Raw genomic sequence first — 20,697 nt, forward strand, 5'->3', positions numbered from 1 at the left:
GGCTCTGTGCCCTGTGTGGACGAGGGACGGCGTGGGCAGAGCACAGAGAGATTTCAGGGGCACGTGGGGGATTCGTGGTCAGCACCTTCCGGCTGATCCCGTTGGTCCCTGCTCGTCCCTGGCCATGGCAAAGGCTGGCGGGGATGGCCCTGGCCGGGGAACTCTCCTCGGGTCCCCGCAGATCCAGGCTCTGACCGTGGCTCTCTTCCTCTCTCTTGCAGCCCTTGAAGACACGGCCGAGGACGTAAGCAGTGCCGTATCAAACCTGGCACTGCAAAGCTTGTACGTCCTCAATGCAGCAGAGAGAGCTCCCATGTCCAGAGCCCAGAGGCTGCATGACTTGCTTCGCAGGATATGGAAGTCACGGCCTCGTCTGTGTGGCCATTGCTGGCTGAGCTGCTGGAGATCAGCAGACAGCTAATCTGCAAACCTCTCTCTGCTGCGGCTACCTGAGCCAGCGGGGAACATCTGTTTTACAATGACTTTTTTTTTTTCTATGCCCTTGTACAAGGGTTCATATATTGTTATTTTAGTTAATATCATAGTAATAGTAATATAATTTATAATGTTTATATAATTCTCAAATATAGAACGTGTTATAATACACCCAGTGCCAGGATCTTTCTTTTGGTTCCCAGTCTCTGCAGGGCATAGGGGAAGAGGGGAAGACGGGTGCTTGTGCCCAGCAAGTTGCCCAGGCGTGCAGTGTGGAAGTGGCCAGAAGCCCCTTGGCCTTCGCTGGTTCTGCCGAAGCCCAAACACTTCCAACGGAGCGGGCTGGCAGAGGCCACAGCTGCGGGGATCCCTGCAAGACTGGTGCCTGGAGATGGCCACAAGCCCTCTGGCAGCCTGGAAGCTCCACCTGTGTCCTCCTGCCCGTGTGTTGCTGGCTGGATTGCTGAGGGCTCCCCGGTGCCTCTTGATCCGGGGCTCCTCTGGAGCTTCGTCGGGGCTGCGCCACGGCCGGGCAGGATGGCCGGGCTGGGGGAGACCCTGAGGGGACAGGGCGGTGGGAGGCCTGCAGGGATGAGGTGCTGCCGAGGCCCTGACAGGACAAGGCAGTGGGAAGGCACGAGGGGGATGCGTGAGGGGGTGGGCAGCAGGAGGCTGCAAGGGGACAGGAGGCCCCTGAGGGGATGGGATGGTGGGAAGCCCTGAGGAATTGGGTGTCAGAGGCCAGAAGAAGCCCTCAGGCAGCCACCCTGTTCCTGCCACTCACCTTTTCTGGTGTTTCCCCAAAGTGTCTCCCTTGCCCTTAGCAGAAGCCCTTGGGGCTGGGCCTCAGCAGGAGGGTAGGGACACCCCCAGGTGCCCAGGCTGGGCAGGCAGGGGACAAGGAGGGCAAGGGGGCCCTGCCAGGGCACGGCCAGTGGGTGCTGCCAGGGCAGTGGGCAGAGTGCAGAGGCAGGGCTGGCAGCCAGCCCGGGACCCCACGGCTGCCCAGGCCATGGTTCTGTGGCCGAGGCCCCCCTGATGCAGAGCTCTGGGCCTGCAGAGCTGCTGCCACCATGGGGAGGATGGCAATGTCTGCTCGAGCAGGGCTGCAGATTCGCTGCTGCTGAAGCAGCTCTGGATGCTGCAGAAACAGCTCCAAAGTGTGCTCAGGAACAGCAGGACCCAGAAGTGCTCAACGAGACATCTGCACCAGCTGGGATGCCATCTGGGGGATACTGTGGGCACAACTGTTTGGCAAAAGGCTTCAGCAGAATCGGCTGCAATGGCTATGTCTTGACTAGCCAGCCTCACAGCAGTGCTTGGCAGCTTCAGCTGCAGCCTGTGCTCCTGACAGACTTCAGTGGCCGTGCTTGAGGGCAGACTTGCCTCCCACAGTCAGGTGTCCCGAGGCAGCAGCATTGGTGCCATGCTGAGAGAGACACTCTGATGGGACCCGAGCCCTGGGCTGCAGCCGCAGTCCCTCTCCTCCATGCAGACACCTTAAAGACACATGCATGGGCTTCAAAACCAAATCCTGGACTTGCCTGGAACAAAGGAAGAAGCGGCAGGTGCTGACGAAAAGCAGGGACTTATAGGGCTCAGTTTTGCTCTCCACTTGGAGAATCACAGAATCCCAGAGCACTTTGTGTTGGAAGGTATCTGAAAGATCATCCAGTTGCAACCACCCTGTCAGGAGCACAGGTGGTGTCCAGGCACACCTGTCACTAGAATCAGAAGAACACTTATCCATGTTTACCTCTTCCCCCCCTGGATTTCAAGCTAAGGTGAAAAGATCAGCTGGGTAAAGCTTAATTTTGTAGCTCACAGAACTAGGAATCGGAGTATCCAATGGGACACGGTATGTCCACATTCAGCCTTTGTAACATCAGCTCAGTCTTGTACAGCCCAGGCACAGGCACCAGGTTGGTCCATTTCAGCATCCCAAAATCTTTGTGGCTTCCTGTGCACCCTGAGACTTCTGAATCCCTTGCTGAATTCCCAGGTACTGCAGTGCAGGACATGAGAACACAGTGCTTGGAATAGCCTGTTTGGCCAGTTCTTGGGTTTGCTGCTCCTGGCTAAAGTAATAATCAGGAGTATATGCTGATGTAAAGGTAGAGCTGAACAGCAGTGACTTTTTCTGTAGTGTCTAAAACCTTGTGTGACTGTTTGGAGACTCTAATATCCAGAGGTGAAAATGACAGCTTTGGTATTTAAGAGTCCTAGAGATTTTGATGTGATTTTTCTAGTCAAGGATTTTAATGCCAATGCAGAAATTACAAAACCATTAAGAATTGTTTTCATTGGCAAGCCATTTAAATGGCATCAGTAAACTTACAGGGGACAGGGTATGACACTGGGGACACTACTTGGCAGTTAATGGCTTTACATGTGGGAGACGAATGTTTTGTCCGGTTTCACCCAGGAGTTCAAGTTTTCCCAGGGCTTTGTTTGACTAGACACTGCAGGTAACTTTCACTAAATGCAAAAGGATGTAAAAGCAGAGCTTTTGGAGGATGTGCCCTAGGTATAGGGAGAAAACCTTGAAAATGATCAGCAGGGTCTGGTAAGCTTTATAAAAAAATTAAAAATAAATATAGCTCTGTGACTTTTCAGGCACGACTCCTTGGGTCTGGAGATAATGTTTGCCTTGCATCAGCTACAAAGTTGTGTCAATGACCCTGTAAGAGCTGCTCCTGCTGACCTGGCAGGCACAGGAAAGCTAATATTTGAAGTTTCAAAGGCTCAAAGTAACGAAGTGCGGCCTCTGAGATTCTGCTGCAGGCCGTGATGCTTCAGAACGCCCACATGGTCTGTGTTACTGTGGCTTTGTTTGCTGTAACCTGTGCTTTTTGTTGCTTCACTCTGGAAGTCTGCTTCCAGCAACGCCAGCAGGAGCTGCGGAGGGTGAGGTTGTGTCCAAAGGGATCAGACAGTGAGTAGAATCACAGAATCGTTGTGGTTGGAAAAGATCTCCAAGACCATTGAGTCCAAGCTGTGACTGATCCCCACCTTGTCACCAGCCCAGAGCACTGAGTGCCATGTCCAGGCATTCCTTGGACACCTCCAGGGATAGGGAGTGCACACCACCCTGGGCAGCCTGTTCCAAGGCCTGACAAGCCTTTCTATGAAGAAATTCCTCCTGATGTCCAACCTGACACTGCCTTGGCACAGCTTGAGGCCATTTCCTCTCATCGTGTCCCTTGTTCCCTGGGAACAGAACCTGGCTGCACCCTCCTGTCAGGGAGTTGTAGAAGTGAGAAGGTACTGCCTGAACCTCCTTGACTCCAGGCTGAGCCCTCCCACCTCTCTCAGCCTCTCCTCACATGACTTAAATGTGTGGCACAGGGTACCAGCTCAGGACAGTGCGTGAGCAGTTAGACTGGAACCTCAAAGGCTTCTTCTCCTTCCCAGGGGGCCAAGGACTGGAGAATATTCAGCAGCCCACAGGTAGTGTCTGCACGGGCTCTATGATTTTCTGCCAATATCTCAAGGGACACACAGATGAGTTAAGAAGAGAATCAAAGCTGAGTCTCTGTTGTGTCTGTGGATTATGGATCAGGTCTCAAATCCTCTATTATTGTGAGCAAAATTTAGTAGCCTTTCTCCTACCCCTGTCAGCTGATGTTAACCTAAGTCTTCTGCAGACGTGTTGAAGTTACTCAGAGAATCACAGAACACTCTGGGTTGAAAGGGGTCTGAAAGCTCATCTCATTCCAATCCCCCCTGCCATGAGCGGAGACACCTTCCATGATCCTAGGTTGCTCCAGGCCCCATCCAATCTGGCCTTGGACACTTCCAGGGATCCAGGGGCAGCCACAGCTTCTCTGGGCACCCTGTGCCAGGGCCTCCCTGCCCTCACAGGGAACAATTCCTTCCCAATATCCCATCTAACCCTGCTCTGGGGCAGTGGGAAACCATTCCCCCTTGTTCTGCCATGGCATGCCCATGGTGAAGTACTTCTCAGGAACCTTTTGATTTTGCTAATGGGATGCCACAGAAGCTATGGAAAAAGAGGAATGCTGTGAATTCACTTTTTTTTCCTTTTACCAGAAGGGACATCACTAAGTTTCATCTGTCATCTGAATCTCCAGGAAATTAGGGATCAGGAGTAGCTCCTCAATGCCTGGAATGATGTTTAGACTGTTTGCAGCATACAGGCATGTGATGATGCTGGATGATTTACGTTTTATAGGAAAACTCATCTTGTAATTCCCAAAATTTCACTAACAAAGAGAGATTATTGTTCCAGTTGTGTGGGAATAGAGCTGACGATTGCTGCGAGTGAAGAGAGTCTGAAAATAGTCATCTAAGAGAGGTGCTTTAATTTCCTCATTTCTGAACTAGTGCCTCTTTGCTGTGCCGATTAAATCAGATACAACTCCTTCCCCCTGCCCCAGGCTGCCTTGGCATCTGAACTTGCTGGTGGTAAAGTTTAGTCCTTAAACTGTCAATTTGCCATCTCACCTTTCACCACTTCTGTGTGTGCCATGGCACCATTCACCACCCAGTGCTTCCTCACAGAGTCCTCATCGGCAAATGCTGGAAGCTGGGCACAAAAAGAACATGGTGAAAACCTCAGACCTCGCCAGAAACCCAGAACTTGGGGCACTTTGAGTCTGAAAATGTAAAATTGGTTCCACTGCTTAAATCTGTTGAAAGCAGAGGTTCAGGGAGCTGCAATAGAAAACATCTCCGTTCTCTGGATGACATAAAGCCAGGGCCCTGCAGAAGAACTTTGATGTCATGAAACAATCTCCAAGTCCCACTCAGCATTACTACAATCCTGCTGGCTGCATTTCCTAGGAGCTACTCTGAGAGGACAATCTTTAACCCCTGCAGTTGGCTCAATACTTAAAATTACTCTTGGGCTGGCTACAGCACATTCAGCTTCTATTGGAATATTAACTGATCCCAGCATACAAGAGGCAAATGGTTACCTTTTCTGGGGTGAAGCGGAAAGCTAAATGTTATCCAGACTACTGCAGCAAGGTGGAAAACAACAAGGATCTTGTTGATCTGAATGCCAAATTCTTTCTGTTAGAATGGTTTGAACAGTCTCATTGCAGGTGTTTCATCACCACCTCTGACTGATTGCAGGGAAACCATGGCAGAAGCAGCTCAAAGAGCTCACCTGAAGGTTTCACCTTGATCTGAGGCAGCCTGGTCTTGTCTCTGGCAGCAGGGAAGTTGGGCATAGCACAACAGGCTGTTCCTGAGAGTCTCCAGCTCAGTTTAAATGCTTTGCATGGTGGTGCTCTGGCATGGCTGCAGCCACAGCAGAGCATTCCTGGCCACAGGTGAGGGTGTCCAAGAGCTAGAAGAGAACACCTTCAGCTGCCTGGAACAGGGAGAATGGATGTAGAAGAGAGTCTCTGGCTTTTGAGAAAAGTTTCAATCGGCGTATTTGATGCTGTTCCCAATGCTGAAATTCAAGCTGGCTGGTAAAAAGTGCCCACCCCTTTTACTTTTTTGGCTCATGGACCCACATCCACCTCTCCCAAGGCAGTGCCTGGGTGGCATGGCACACACGTGGTGAGGTTCTGTTTGGCACCACCTCTGCTTGTCCCCACCTCTGCTTGTCCCCACATGATTCTTAGCACGGTCTCCATGCTTGTGTAGCTTGACCAGCTGGCACACACACTCTTTCCTGGGGTGTGCCCCAGGTCAGGTTCCTTTTCCAGGATCCCACAGCAACAACAGGACATGAATCCAGCAGCCATCAAGCTTGTTGGCCTTTATGGATAAGTTTGCCCTAAAACACCTCCAGTGTTGAGCGATACCTAATTCTTTCTGTTACTCGAGGAGTCGGATTCCCCCGGTGTCCAGCTGGGGTGGCTGCCACTCTGCAATCTGACAGCTGACAAGCAGGAGCAACTTTATGCTTGTCCTTACCAAATCTGAGCCTCCCATGAGTGCATGTCTTTTGGAAAATTCTTAAAATGACCCCGTGCCACAGAATTCAAGTGGAACTGCAATTTGAAGGTTAATGGAGGGATTTCACTCATGGGATCTTCAGAATGGACGTGGTTAGACCCATCTCTGCCTTGTGAACAAGCAGCAATGGGTGAGCTTGCTTGAAGGCAACAGTTTCCAACATTGCTTTCTGTGGCAGGACAACCCCCCTCCCCCTTCTCTGTCTCCCTGATCGGTCCCAGGAAATGGATGGCTCAGATTAGGTTGATAACCTAATCAAGGACTACCTGGTGCTGGCGACTGAAAGTCTGAAAAGACACTCCCCTGTGGAATGCAGAGAGAATGTGACCAAATTTTCAGTGACTACAAATACACACTTTTATCCTATAAAAAGCTCACGAAATCTCAGAAAGCTAGAAGCTTTCTACATGGATATAGAAGTGTGAAGAAATGCTTTCTCCCCAGGTCTGGACGCAGTCCTGCGGTTACTTCCCTGGGATTGAGTGAGGAAATCTCAATGTATTCCAGCTCCAAATATGGATTTGGTAAGATCATTTGAGTTTCCTAAATTGTATTATTCTGGCTAACTTATAGCTACCTTTCTTAACTTGCATTTCAGCTAGCTCAAGCAAGCATTTCTTAACTTGCATTATCGTTCAAGCAAGCATTTCTTGCGTTTTTAACTATCTTTATAGTTCAAGCAAGGTTTTACCCCATAATTGCATTTTTAGCTACCATAGTGTTGCAATTATGTATTCATTGTGTGTCTATGTGTGTCAATCTGTTCTATGTTTGTATGTTTGTTATGTTCTGTGTCAAATACATGGTATTTTTAGACAAATTGGCCAGATATCAAAGAATCTTGCGAACGGGACTAAGTCTTGGGGAACTAGCTGTCTTAAAGCCTGTCAAACTGCAAAAGCACATAAATCTCCTCTCTCCCATGCAAGACACTTTCCAAAAATCCCATTGATTTTGGGGCTTAGACTGGGTGTCCCAGGGATTTGCAGTGTGCCGCGTGCCTTGTGTCAGGAGAAGGAGGCTTCTCCAGGGTGCTTTGGTCTGCAGAGTGATGGTGGCAGCTCCATGTGGCTGAATTCCCCTCCGGTGCTGGGGAATCCTCAGGGAATGCCAGCTTGTAAATGCTTCCAGACTCTGGCAGGACATGAAGGTTCTGGCTTCCAGTGCTAAGGAAACAGTTGACTCCCCCCGTGGAAAACTAATGGCTAAAAGTGGACAAAATAACTAGATTCTGCCTTTGGCTATGGAAATATCAGGAATTCAGTGCTCCCTGAATTCCCCAAAGGGTAATTCAGTCCTGGGTAAAAGGCACTGCAGCCCATCGCTTACCAGAGAACTCCTGCTAAATGGAGAAAAGCTGACAACAAATATTTACCTTGGGATCAATTCTGTTTAAAGTGCAATGTTTGGAGCAGAGCTTGGACGTGGGGAGGTCAGGTGCAGGATCAAGGCTGCATTTATATAAAGACAGAGGGATATGCACTGGGAATCCTTGCTTGGAAAGGGAAAAGACCAGAGGATTTGGAAAGACACACTATGAGGATCTTAATTTTTGTCCTCACACTGAGCGTTTTCTCGTGTTCAGGTAAGCTGGAGCCACATCCCCCTTCTTAGGAGGGTGGTTTTGTGGGGAAAAGTACAAGCCTACAAGGAACTTCTAATGGAACTGTACTGCCCTCTCAGGGTTTCCAGCATATGACTATGAAGTCCCTGTCATGGAAGAGGCTCTCAATGCATCCATTGCACGGATCAATTCCCAATCATGGAGCAGAAACCTGTATGGTGTTGTCAGGAGCCGAGTCACAGGAGTAAGTGTGCAGACAATGCAGATCCTTTACCTGACATGTGCTTTGCTGGGATGGAAAACTCTTTTCCACACAGTTCTGGAAACCCGGATTTAGTTGGAGTTTGCTGATGCTGCCTGGAAGAGGGTGGGTTTGGGGCATTATCTGAAGTTATGGCTTTAGGAACCTAAATATCATTTGTAGGTAAGTTTGTTTAGGAATTCAGATTTTTCACCCCTAGAGTAGAAGTTCTCGAGGAATGTCTTGTAGGATTTTGGTCAAAAGTGATGTTTTTAAATACCTCTAGCTAACTGCTTTGCTTTGGGCATCAAGCAACCTGGTTCATCTGAAGGTCTTAGCTGATTAAATGCCCCCACAAATGCATTCAGGATTCATTCTCTGATCTGTATTCATTTCATCTGTCTCTACACACCAATTCTGGTTTAAATCCGCTAGAGTCTAAGTGCAAGCAGGAAACCCCTATATGTTTTAATTTGTGGTGCTAAAGCTTATATTGGATACGCCCTGAATGAAGGAGTTAAAGCTTCTTAAATCAAAGTTATCCATGCTCCTGAACACCCTCAGAACCTTTCTGTTTCTATAGGTGGCATGTATCAAGTCTTCTGCAAAAATGAATGTCAAGATGACTTACGGATTTATATCGTTTGGATTAAAAACTCCCAGTATTTGAAAGTAGCGGGAATTTGTTGTTTGCCAGGGGTGTTTTGTGGGTTGCTTGTTTTTCTTTTTTTTTTTTTTGAGTCTCCCATCTTGAGCCAAAGCATTGATGAGACTATGTGAAAGAGAAAAGAATAATCAAAAGGCAACTAAACAGTCTAAAGCTTGCAGTGGGGCATGTGTGCTGCCCATCGAGGCAGCCTTTCTCACCCACATCAATCTGCTCTAAACTGGGCACTGACCCAATGTGGTGGGTCCAGAATTAAGTCCAAAGAATGTCGTGGGTTTGAGACAGGGCCCTTGCCAGGAGGACGCACGAAAAAGGGCAAACAGGCTTCAAGCTTAAAGTTGCAAAAGGTGATTTAATTACCTAACAGAATTGGAGGATAAATGCAAGGCAAAAATAAACTTTTCATACATTTTGTTCACTCCCCCCTCCCTCTTACGAACCTATAGTATTCACCCCCTTTCCTCCTTTACAATCCACAAGCCAGGTGGGGGGGGGGCAGGGTGTGGGGTCTCTTTTCAGTCCACAGAGCGGATTCTCAAATTTATTCATCACTACAATTCTTCTACTACAAATACTCTTTATCTTTACTTGTTTCTCTCTCTCTCTCCAGACAGTTTTCTGCTCTCACCCCCACCCTCTTAAGAAGCAGTCTCTGCACTCACCCCCCGCCCCTTTCCCTCTTTCCAAACCAGCAACACAGACAGGGGCAGGTTGAGGGGTCCTCTGGTCAGTCCAATCAGGGAAAGAGGTTCTCTACTTAGCCAGGGGTCCTTCCCACGAGAGACAGTCCTCTAAGAACTTCTTTGGCGTGGGTCCAATCTCACGAGCAACATCCCGCCCGAAATTCTGCTGCAACATGAGTCTTTTTGTCCATAGGGTGCTGTGCAGACTCTCCCAAGCTGAGGCCAGGCTGCTTCCATGCCAGGAGCAAGGCCTTTCTCTCTCTTGCAAGGCCTTTGCAGTTTTAACTCTTAAATGAGACTCCCACTGGTTCACGGTCTTTTCCAGGCATCCACCTGCCCTTCTGGCGTGGGCTGTGGGCAGAATTTCTGCATTCCTGTGGACTCCATGGGCTGCAGGGGGACCTCCTGCCCCGCCATGGCCTTCACTGTGGCTCGCAGAGGGTTTTCAGCTCCAGCACTGGAGCACCTCCTCCCCCACCTTCTTCACTGACCTTGGCAATCTCCATGTTGTTCTCCCTCTGCATATTTTCTCCTCCACCTCCTCCTCCTCCAACTACAAAGAAGTGAAAGAAGTGCGCGCCTGCTTTGTTTTGATTTCTTCTTAAATATGTTTTCACAGAGGCGTAACCAGCACCTCCAATTGGCCCAAACTTGGCCAGCAGCATGTCCATCACCTTCAGAGCCATCAGAGACTGGCTCTGCTGGACTTGATGTAAAAACTTCCAGAACTTGCACTCAGGACACACAGGAGCCATCTTTGTGCCACACCCCACCCCTCAGACACCTCCCTAAGCCTACTAGAACAGCTTCTGAGGGGTCCAAATTTCTCCTAGATGTTAAAAACATTTCACTGATGTTTTGGGCCAATCAAAACCACCACACCCCTAATGCCCTTATGCCATCTTCTGCTTGGCAAAGAAGCAAGATTGCCCAGTAGTGAGAGCAGCAGAGGGGTGACAAGGACTAATGAGGTGTTGTTTTGACCCTCCTTTCACCAGGTGGACATGTGGGACAGCGATGCTTATATGTTAGATCTGCAGTTCAGCATCCGTGAGACTGTGTGCACCAAAGCTTCGGGGAGAGATCCCTTCACCTGTGCCTTCAAAACTGGGCCTTTCGTGGTAAGTGCCCCTGGTGGGAATGGGAACCTTCCCTCCCTGTGCATCCTCTCAGGATGGGTTGGAATGCTGCTGGTGCTGAAAAATGAGGAATGGCTAACTTTCTGCTACAACCTGCAGCGTGGAGGGGGTGTTAGGTGGGAAGGGTCAGTGGTGGGAAACTCTTCTGCCTGGTCAGTGGGGAGTGCAGGGAGCTGAAGAGAGAATTTTTGTCTTGGAGCAGAGTGTAGTGAAGGTAGGTGTGCTTTTGGGGCCAAATCGTAGAAAGAATGGCTTGTTCTCTAAGAGAAGAGGGTAGAAGAGCACTTGCTTTTGCCTATCATGCATCTGGACATCACAGAAGGGGTTATCTTCTCATAAATGCAGATTCCCCCCTCTGTGCTCACAGTACTGATCACTTTCAGATTTTTAACTCTCAGCCTGAAATGAAAAGGCTCTTGGTATGGCTCTTGATAGAGCTCTTGCTCTACTCTGAGTCTTAAATCACCAGCTTTGGTGGAAATACATCATCTTGAGCCTGGACTTCTCTGTGCACAGTTACTTGGGCCAAGCCACCTCTCTCCTCTGGAGCTAAGCAGTTCCTGTGTGCATTTAGATGGCACCACACGGAATTGTTGGTTATTGCTTTGCTGTTTTTCTTTAAAAACACAAATGTTGTCTGCTACAATGGTATCCCTGTATCCTAAACTGACACCATCCCTCTTTTCTTCTTGGGGCAATATGGCAGCGTGTGGATGTGTTTTCCAAACTTGAGTGCAGGTTTTGCTGCGGCTTTTTGTCAAATTGCAGAGACAACGTCTTCAAGAGTAGTTTAACTTCCAGAGCTGGAGCTGCCACAGGCATAGCCCTGCACTGTCCTTTTCTTTGTACTTGGTGAATTCAGAGCTGTGAAAAGGATGTGGAGGTTTTCTCCTACCTCAAGCAAGCTCAAGTCTTCATACAGTGAACACACAGTTGTGGAGCAGTAACCTGTGTGTAGTCGTGTATAATCTTTCTTGCGTTGCTTTCTCTTGGAATTTGTTTTTTAAATTCGTCTGCAAGTTCCCTCCCACCCCCAGTGAAACTCCCATGAGAGGGTTTGTGTTGGATGTTTGCTCTGTGAGATTGGCTCTATTTTGTTCTATTACAGCCCACTGCTTCCTGCAGGAGCGTTGTGGAAGTCTCCGGGGAGCTGATTTCCAACATCACCGTGCGCTGCCATCGTGGCACATTCAGCTCCGAATCAATGAGCAGCGAGGAGGTAAGGAAGGGAGAAAGTGAGGAGTGAAAATTCTGCTTACCCTCTTTTATAGAGAAGTCAGGCGTCTGCATGTGCTCCTGTCACAGCTGGAGGTTTGGATCAGGCTGTAGTTTGAAATTCAGCTGATGGCTGTAACGCTTCCCTTTCCATCAGCTGGGGGCTCTGACCTTGCCTGGGAGAGTGGGAATCTCTGTGGCACTCTGGCATATCCATCAACTCCAACACTTCTTCACTCTGTGCCTTGAGAACCTCTGCCTCTGGCTCTGTTACCAAACCCAGCTCTCAGCTGAGCATGTCATCACAGCATGTCATCACAGCACAGCCCAAGGACATTTGGTCTGCTGACATCTGTGCTCCCTTTTTGAGCTCTTCTTTGCTTTTTGGTGTATTGTTAAATGCTGGCCTAACCTGGGAATTCCTGCTGGCTGTTTTCAAATCATGCCAGTGTCCACTTTATCCATGAAGTGACTCTTGAACTTGTGTGTCTGCACTTCGAACATGGCTCTACAGTAGGTGGTGGGCTTGAGGGAGCAAAGCTTCTCAAGCAAGGATATGGACAGCTTTTCTTTTTGGGAAATTCAGGGGACTAACAGAAGAAGCTGAATTGTAGAATCACAGAATGGTTTGGATTGGAAGAGTCATTAAAGCTCATCTTGTTCCACCCCCTGCCATGGGCAGGGACACCTACCACGATCCCAGGCTGCTCCAAGCCCTGTCCAATCTGGCCTTGGATACTTCCAGGGATCCAGGAGCAGCCACAGCTTCTCTGGGCACCCTGTGCCAGGACCTCCCTGCCCTCACAGGGAACAATTCCTTCCCAATATCCCATCTAACCCTGCTCTCCTTCAGCTTAAGGCCATTCTCCCTCGTCCAATCACTACAATGCCTTGTGAAAATCCTTCTCCAGCTGCCTTGTAAGCAAATAGGATTCTTTGTTCCTTTCCCTTCGCCTGAATGGCCAAACTAACTCTTCATTTATTCTTTTTTTCTCCAAGTCTCCATTCAAAGCTAGCTAGTGAGTGCAACCCAGGAAGCCTGGCTTTGCAGAGCAGAGACTGCACGTGAAGCACTGGGGGTTGACATAACCGTTGTTAACCAGGGCACTCAGCACAAACACTTGCTTTTACAAGCAGACATCTTCCCCCTAATCTTCCTTAACCATCACTTAAAATTCAGTGCTGCTGCCAATATTCCTGCTGGGGAATATATTTCCTGCAATGTTAATAAGGAATAAATGCCAAAGGGAATTACTGCACTTGAAAAGGAAAGTGTTTCCCTCTGCAGAGGGCTGCAGCAAGTGCACTGCAGCTCTTGCTGTGGAGCTGTAACTCAGCTCGGGATCTCAGCTTGGCTGAGGTGGTGTTGGTGTACCTGTGGTGGTATTTGGATGGGAGAAGGAATTGTGATTGACCGAGGCTGGCATCACAGAATATCCCGAGTTGGAGGGGATCATTGAGTCCAACCCCTGGACTGCAGGAGTATCAGCAGTAATCTTGTTTCAGAACAATTTAACAATGAGGTTTGGAATTACTTTAGCAATCACCTAGTGCCTGAGGAAATGGAGATATGAGACTTCTTGCCAGGTGAGGTTTTTACAGAAATGTATCTAATTTCCAGGTGATGCACCTGCCGATAATGACCCCTAACAGGCGAGGCAGCACTCACAGGGAAGGTAAGCCAGTTCTGCCATGCTGGGCTACCCTGGCCTGTGTTTGCCTTTTGGAACATCTGAAAGTCATCTGTCTGAGGGTGAAGACAATGTGGAAGATCAGCTGTTTGCTCCTGGTCATGGGAAATGGGTTTTTCCCTTGCAGAAGGGTGTCTAGCTGAGGGTGGAGGGAGGGCACTGTGCTGCCAAACCCAAGGTTTATACATTTTCTGGATTGCCAAATTTGTGCTCTTATAACCAGTATTTGTGTGCAGAATGCTGAATATTTTCTATTGTAGAATCACAGAGTGGTTTGGGTTGGAAGGGATCTGAAAGGCCATCTTGTTCCACCCCCCTGCAGTGGGCAGGGACACCTTCCACTATTCCAAGGGGTTGTTCCAAGGCCCATCCAGCCTGGCCTTGGACACTTCCAGGGATCCAGGAGCAGTCGCAGCTTTTTTGGGCACCAATCAACACATGTTTGAAAGCACCTCATGCTCACAGATGTCTCCATGTTCTTTTTTTAGATGGTGTCTTTGCTCCTGAAGCCTTCCCTTCGAGGGGAAGAGGCGGCAGCCGTGGAGACTGGAACAAATCCAGCTACCCCAGCTCTGACAAGATGGAATAACCTGGTTTGGGTGAGTATGGGTTAGGGTCAGGGTTGAGAGAGTCAGAGAGCCCTGGAAAAGGCCATCCCAGCTGGGCCCCAGCATCGCTGCTCCTACATATTTTTAATCTGGACCACCCATGGGGATGGGGTTCGGTTTAGGGTAGGCTTAGGGTTAGCTTTTACACATGCTGGGTCTGCAGGTTTTGTGGCAGGGTGGGGCAGTGACTGCTCAGGATGAAGGACTTTTAGCTGCTTCACTCCTCAGAAGACATCCCAGCTACAGAGCTCATGGCTGTCACTCCCTTTTGAGTTGCCCATCCCATATAGTCTGACATACACCAGTGTCCTGGGGTACAAGTAATGTGGAAAGTGTGCAAGAAAATCCATTTGTAAACTCAGAGTTTGAGTTTAGTGTAGGGTTCAAGCCTTTTTACCTCCCTTTTCCTCATGACCAGAAGGACACGGAGGGGCTGGAGAGGGTCCAGAGAAGGGAACAGAGCTGGGGATGGGTCTGGAGCATCAGGAGCAGCTGAGGGAGCTGTGGGGGCTAAGCCTGGAGAAAAGAAGGCTCAGGGGGAACTTCCTGGCTCTGCATGACTCCCTGACAGGAGGGGCAGCGAGGTGGGATCGGGCTCTGTTCCCAGGGAACAAGGGTCAGGATGAGGGGAAACAGCCTCAAGCTGTGCCAGGGGAGGTTTAGATTAGATACTAGGAAATGTTTTTTCACAAAAATGGTTGCAAAGGTTTGGAACAGGCTGTCTAGGGAGGTGGGGAGCCACCATCCCTGGAAACATTCAAAAACCACAAGGATGTGGCACCTGAGGACATGGTTTAGTGGTGCCGGGTTGATGGCTGGACTGGGTGATCTTAAACGTCTCTCCCGACCTTAATAAATTCTGTGATTCTGTCTCTCTTGGCTGGCAGAGACATGTTTCTGTCTGACGTTTCATGGATTCCCTGGACCTTATCCAAACCAGCTTCCCTCAGCAGGGGTGTATCACTTGGCTGTGGGATCTGGAGCACGCTCTGGCCAAGAGACAGATGAGTTGTTGGTGCTCCAGCAAGTCACCCACCATCTCCGTGCTGCTGCTGTCCTCCCCCACACGGCTTGTCGTGTGTATTCTGCAAACTCCTGGAGGAATGGCTATGTTTTTGTGCCAAATCAAGTGCCCCGGGGCCGCACAGCTCCTCAAACAAAAAACCGAAGGGATCTGGGAGAATCGCGGTGTTTGCCCAGGAAAAGCACTTGCCTTGGAGAGCCTGTGAAGGAGATGTTTGGAAGCCAATTAATGGGAATGATAATGAAAGACACGGGTGATTTATTGGAGCTGGCAGGGCCTGTCCTACACAAAGCACCTTAGCTGACCTGCTTCTGCGGCTCTGTGTGGGAGCAGCCCTAATTGCTGCTGATGCTTTACCTGCCATCTGAGGGAGTTAATCTGAAGGGAAGTGGTTTGAAAGAGTTTCAGCAGCACGGAATGAGCTCATTCTTTGGCATGCTAAACGGGTTTAAAGTAGCTGGGAAAGGAAGAGGAAATTACTTAGTGCTCTGTCTTTGTGATTAAAAAGGCTTCGAGCACTTGGGTACATATCATTAGCAGGTCTCTGTCCCTGCGGGAGTGCCAGAACGGAGTGCTCCTTGCGTGTGGAGCTCCGCTCCAGCCTCCTGCACTGGAAACAAGACAGTTTTAGATGGAATTTAGCACCGGTGACTCACCAAAAGCTAACACATGTTACTCATAAGCGTATCCGTGGTAAGCCTCGGTGAGCTGAAGGAGACGCACCTCCCGCTCTCCTGGAAACGAGATATCAAAGGAAAACCCAGGCACTCTGCTCTGTTTGCAAGAATTATTTCATTAAATCCAGATGCTATTTTAGTTTATCTCCGAGTCACTAAAGCCAATAGGCTGTTTTAATCACTGCCTGTCTTCTTATAGGAGTCTCTAACTTTTCTCTTCATTTGGAAAGTGCCAGCTATCTTTAATTCTCTGGCTCTCAAGAAAAGCTATCCCCTTTCAAGCAGCACTCAGAAATGCTTTGTGTTCTTGTATCTAATGTCTAGCAAATCTCCTAACCAAAAGCAAGACGTAAAATCTTCCCGAAAAAAAATCCCCATGAAACAAACCGAGAGAAATTTATGGTTCTTGAAATCCTGAGCAGTTAAGAATCTAATACTTTCTACTCGCTCCTGAAGATGGGTTGCAAGTGTCATTTGTGGGGCTGTATTTCATGCAAGTGTCATTTATGGAGCTGTGTTTCCTACCAGTTTTACTGGATTTTTGGACATCTCAGAGGCAGATACATCAGGAGATTGAGAGAGAATATCAACCCCACCCCCAGAGCCCTTTGTTTCTCTTGCTTTTATCTCTGTGACTTATTAGTTGTAAAGTCTGGCAAGGAACCTTCCTGATTCTGCTTGGATCCAGAAGTAGAGGGTTTCATTTGAAGCCAAAAATTAGACAGATTTCATGTGTCTGAGGCCAGGAAAAGTTATTCCCGGCTGTTTTCCCTGGGTTTTGGCACGTGTGTGATCCTGGCTGGCATTATTACAAGCCGTGCAGTGTTTGGTGGGGCATGGGAAGTGAGTGCTGAGTTTTGCAATGGCAGTAGCTCGACTGGCTTAGCTGAGCTGAGAATATTTTGGGGGAGGCTGGGGAAATAGCAATTTAATCACAGAAGACTTTCATCTCTTACTGAAAGAACCTGGTGCTGACAGGCAAAGCTAGACAAGTTCAGGTAAGAAGCGAAATGTGATTTTTTTTTCTTTTACACACCAGAATGGGTGACTGACTGCTGCAAAAATTGCTCAGGCAAGTGGCTGACAGTTTTTCATGCTGGATTTTACATTTCTGAACTAGGCCTTCTTATCTTTTTGGCTTCAGGAATTATTTCAGGAGAATTCCGTGCCTGACTTTGTGCAAGAAGCTAGGCTAAATGAACTCACTGGTGCTTTGTAGCTCTTTTTATTTATTAGAATGTGCTAAATATTCAAGTGGATTTAAAAAAAAAAGCCACAGTGCCATTGTTATATAAAGAACATTTTCAAGTCTGCAATCTTCAGACCCACCAGTCTGCTGGTGCCTGCAGGAATTAGAAATTGCATATGAAAAACCCCATCAATGATTAATGAGCTTACTTCAGTGACAAGTCCTAATCAGATTTTCTGGATTTATTTCCTAGTCCATCTCCAGAGCTGGGGAGATTGTAAATTTCCCCTGGCATGCTCTGGGGCCAGTCTTTCTAACCAATAGCTCAGGCACATCGGGAGTGACAGGAGGGGGGGAAAGCTGCTGTACAAGGGCTGATCACCTGTTAGCAATCTGAGCTAGAATCTCCTTAATGCTGCTCATGGCTCTGAATTGCAAAGAGAAGCATAAGAATGGCTCAAACACCCCAGAAAGCAAAGGGTCCTAAGGCTTTGCTTTTCCAAAATCACCTGCCTAGGGGGCAGTTTGTTTTTTGTCTTTTTTTTTTGTACCTTATGTCCGGAGTCTCCCCAGCTTCATGTCCTTCAACAGGAAAATCAAGAAGCAAGCTCCTGCCTTTGCAAAATACATGTGGATGGTAAATGCAGATTGTTTCTTGCTCATTAATCACACAAGGAGAGTGTTTCTTAACAGGAAATCAACTTCCTTCAGCATCAAGCCAAGGGGCTGTGATTTCCTCCTCAAGTTTTCTGTATTTTCCTTACAATTGCTCTCCGGCTGAGGTCTCTGTCACCTGGCACAGCTTGCTGCTGGCAGGAGTGTGGTGCTGGCAGTCGGTAGGAGCTGATTAGCAGCACTGCACGTGCAGAAGCAGGTAGACTGGCATCCTTAAATATCAGGGTGGGTTTTTTTCAATGGAAGAGTAACAGGATGCATTGGGCCTCTTTTCATACCAAAGAAATCCAGGATCTGACCTTCAGAGCGAAATGGGTGCTTGTTTATCTGTCTCCTATAAATGTACTAGCAGAGCAGGGTTCATGGCTCTCCTGGGGCATGGAAAAATCATCTTTAATCCCCAGTGTCCTCATTAAGGAGCTGCTTGATTTTACTTGTGGTTTTATATCCTCATGCCTTTGTTTTTTTTCCCATCTCCTGTTCATCCACCCACTTCCTACAGTTTTCATAAAGCAGCTTATTGCTTTCTGTGGGAAAAAAAAGAAAAAAAGTGAAGCATCAGAGGGAAGGAAAATCCCTGCAGAGTGGGATCTGTAGCAGAGTGCGTGAGCTCCGTGTCGGATGAGCTTTGAGAGCTTTGGAGCAGTTGGTCGCTTGGGGAAATGACAGGCTGCTGTTTTATTGCTGCTGCCATGGAGCCTGGCAGTGATGGCCCAGTCCTTGGTGTCACCTGGCAGCTGTGATGTGCAGTGACAGGGGACAGCATGCTTTCATCTGCTCAGAGGCAAAGGACTCGGAGTGAAACAGAGCCAGGCAGGACCTTTCCTGCTGCTGAGGTCAGAGCGTGGTGCAGGGATGGGCAGAGGTTACAGCAGAGAGGAGAATCACTGTGATGTCTCCTGGTGCTGTGAACAGCAGCAGGTTTTGTCTTGCCCTTTGTCCCCCTCTTCTTGATGTGTTTTGAAGGATTAGACCCACAGCTGCATGGAGGAAATTGTTCCTATTTAGGGAGGATGCAGAGCTTGGATGATCCCTTACACTTCACAAGCCCCTTCATCTCATTCCTGGAGAAAACCAACAGGATTTCCTTCACTGGAGGAATGGAAAGGGCTCTTGACTGCCCTCAACCCATTGCTCAGTGCTGGATTTTGGAAGCACTAGGAAGGAGCTTGTCAAAGAATCAGGCATTTGGGAAGGACCTCTCAAAGTGGGGCTGTGTAGCTGAGCTTGGAATATCATGGGATAAAGATCTCTCATCCTCTTTGGGCTCCAGAGAGGAACCCTCTTGGGGGAAGACTTTCTCCTTAAACTGAGCTGGAATCTCCCATGTTCTCAGGGGTTCCTGTTTGTTCTGTGGTCCCTTGGTCCCCAGCAAGGATTGCAGTGGCTGGTCCTGCCATCCATCCCCTGTCTCCAGGGCTGGGCAGGATTCAGGGGCTCCTGGACAAGCTGTTCTTAGAGAGTCACTATATTTAATCACTTCCACACGTGTGGACTCTCCTTTCTTGCCTGAATCTTTCTCTGAAATTTTACTAACAAAATTGTCTTGCAGAAAAATTTCAGGTTGCCATGGTGACCAACTTGCTGAAGACACCGTGTAGGCTACAGAGTGCTGGGGAAACTGTCACATGTTCCCTCCGAGAAACACATCTCCAATTTCTTCTGAATATTGTACTCTCAATTCAGATCCATTTCAGAGCAGAACATACACCAGCTTCTAACCTCAACCATCCCTGCTTTTGAGACTTGACAATATGTGTTGATTTCTGCCCCATGGGACTCATTTCACTGTTGGTAATTTTACTAACAGTCTGCTGCTTTTTTCCCCTTTTTTTTTACATTAATTAGCCATTGCCATGACATTTGTGCACATATGAAATGTTATGCATATGCAGGTTTCTTTTTGCAGATTCCACATGGTGGGAAGCAAATTAATAAGCAATTTGTTGAAGCTGAATACACTTTTCCCAAGGATGTTGGGTAGGTTCTGGGACGTGTGAGACAAACTCTCAGCTCTGACATTTCTCCTTCCTCTCTGTTTTTAAAGTAGATTGGAGAACGAAAAAAATCAAGATTCAAATATGCAGCATGGGAAGAAAGAACCTGATGCCTTGGCCTTTTCTTTTTGGTGAGAAACTGTTCTGCAGTGGAGTGAGAGTCTTTCCCCTAACTCACTTTCTTCTCTGATGCCAACTGGAGGAGTTCGTGAGATGCTAAATACACCCTTCTGCATCGATAGCCCTTCTGAAGTGTCAGGTCTCCCTTGGAAGAATGGAATTTAACTGTGTCCAGGATATTTCCACCATCCCATAATGATGCTATTAAAAGCTCGTTATACCATCTGTTTTGGGTTTGTTTTTTTTCTGCTTTGCTCTCTGCTTGCTTGTAATTTTCTGTGATGCTCGTGGCTAATTATTGATTATTCAAACTAATACACCCACTTTATTCCTTCCTCACTGCGGACAGAGATGCCTCGCTCCAAATCCAGAGGCTGGAGCTGTAGCTGTAGCCCAGCTGTAGGAATCTGGCTTTAATGGGTACTTGGTCGCTAATGTGGAGAGCTGAGGGCTGCTAATGATGGTGATTGTCAGGTACTAATGGCTTTTGGAGGAAGGCCAGGTTAAGACAGATCTCTGATGTGTTCCTCACCTGGGAAAGAAGGGCTCAGCAGTCTTGACCTGTTCTCTCCACTCCATGCACAGAGCCCACCCTGTAGCTCTTTGGGAGATGAAAGGTCACTGTGCAGTTTGGGGGGTTCTTGTTGGGTTTTTTTAAGGCTTTATCAGTCAAAATCAACTGATTTTTCTCTCTAAAGCCACTCTCCCACCCAGTTTGACTCTCACTTAATTTTCCCTTCTGACTGCAATGAGGTAGTCTGATTTGTAGGAATTTCCATCTCAAAAGCTTGAGCAAATGCAGTCAGAGCCCTCGATGATCATTTGTAGCAAGGAG

General features: G+C 48.2%; 2 protein-coding genes across 6 annotated transcripts in view; both read left to right on the plus strand.

Annotated features, from left to right (window-relative positions):
• LOC146434339 (maestro heat-like repeat-containing protein family member 7) overlaps nucleotides 1-607 on the plus strand; it is an 11,334-nt gene extending 10,727 nt beyond the window's left edge. The window contains exon 15 of the mRNA XM_085065832.1: nucleotides 222-607. Within this exon, the coding sequence (XP_084921958.1) occupies nucleotides 222-421 (200 nt within the window). The 3' untranslated portion in view covers nucleotides 422-607. The remainder of the gene's footprint in view (nucleotides 1-221) is intronic.
• A 7,195-nt stretch (nucleotides 608-7,802) lies between these two features.
• On the plus strand, nucleotides 7,803-20,085 carry SPP2 (secreted phosphoprotein 2). 5 transcript variants are annotated; one of them, XM_085065838.1, is made up of 7 exons: nucleotides 7,803-7,957; nucleotides 8,056-8,180; nucleotides 10,526-10,648; nucleotides 11,775-11,885; nucleotides 13,503-13,557; nucleotides 14,061-14,171; nucleotides 19,793-20,085. In XM_085065838.1, exons 1-6 carry the CDS (start codon nucleotides 7,909-7,911, stop codon nucleotides 14,159-14,161), a joined length of 564 nt encoding a protein of 187 aa, XP_084921964.1. In that variant the 5' UTR covers nucleotides 7,803-7,908; the 3' UTR covers nucleotides 14,162-14,171; nucleotides 19,793-20,085. The 5 variants fall into 5 exon arrangements, with proteins under 5 accessions (XP_084921964.1, XP_084921968.1, XP_084921966.1 ...); XM_085065837.1 differs by having other exon boundaries at nucleotides 7,804-7,957; nucleotides 19,796-20,085; XM_085065842.1 differs by lacking the exon at nucleotides 13,503-13,557.
• Nucleotides 20,086-20,697: the final 612 nt, after the last annotated feature.

This window comes from Lichenostomus cassidix, chromosome 7 (genome assembly GCF_008360975.1).
Source record: "Lichenostomus cassidix isolate B80296 chromosome 7, HeHo_3.0, whole genome shotgun sequence".
In the NCBI taxonomy this organism is placed as follows: Eukaryota; Metazoa; Chordata; class Aves; order Passeriformes; family Meliphagidae; genus Lichenostomus; species Lichenostomus cassidix.

Excerpts from the sequence above, each read along its gene's own strand:
- SPP2 (XM_085065840.1), top strand. The coding sequence starts at position 7,909 with ATGAGGATCTTAATTTTTGTCCTCACACTGAGCGTTTTCTCGTGTTCA. Across the intron at positions 7,958-8,055 it reads GAGCGTTTTCTCGTGTTCAG|GGTTTCCAGCATATGACTAT; the intron begins GTAAGCTGGAGC and ends CTGCCCTCTCAG. Across the intron at positions 10,649-11,774 it reads TCAAAACTGGGCCTTTCGTG|CCCACTGCTTCCTGCAGGAG; the intron begins GTAAGTGCCCCT and ends GTTCTATTACAG.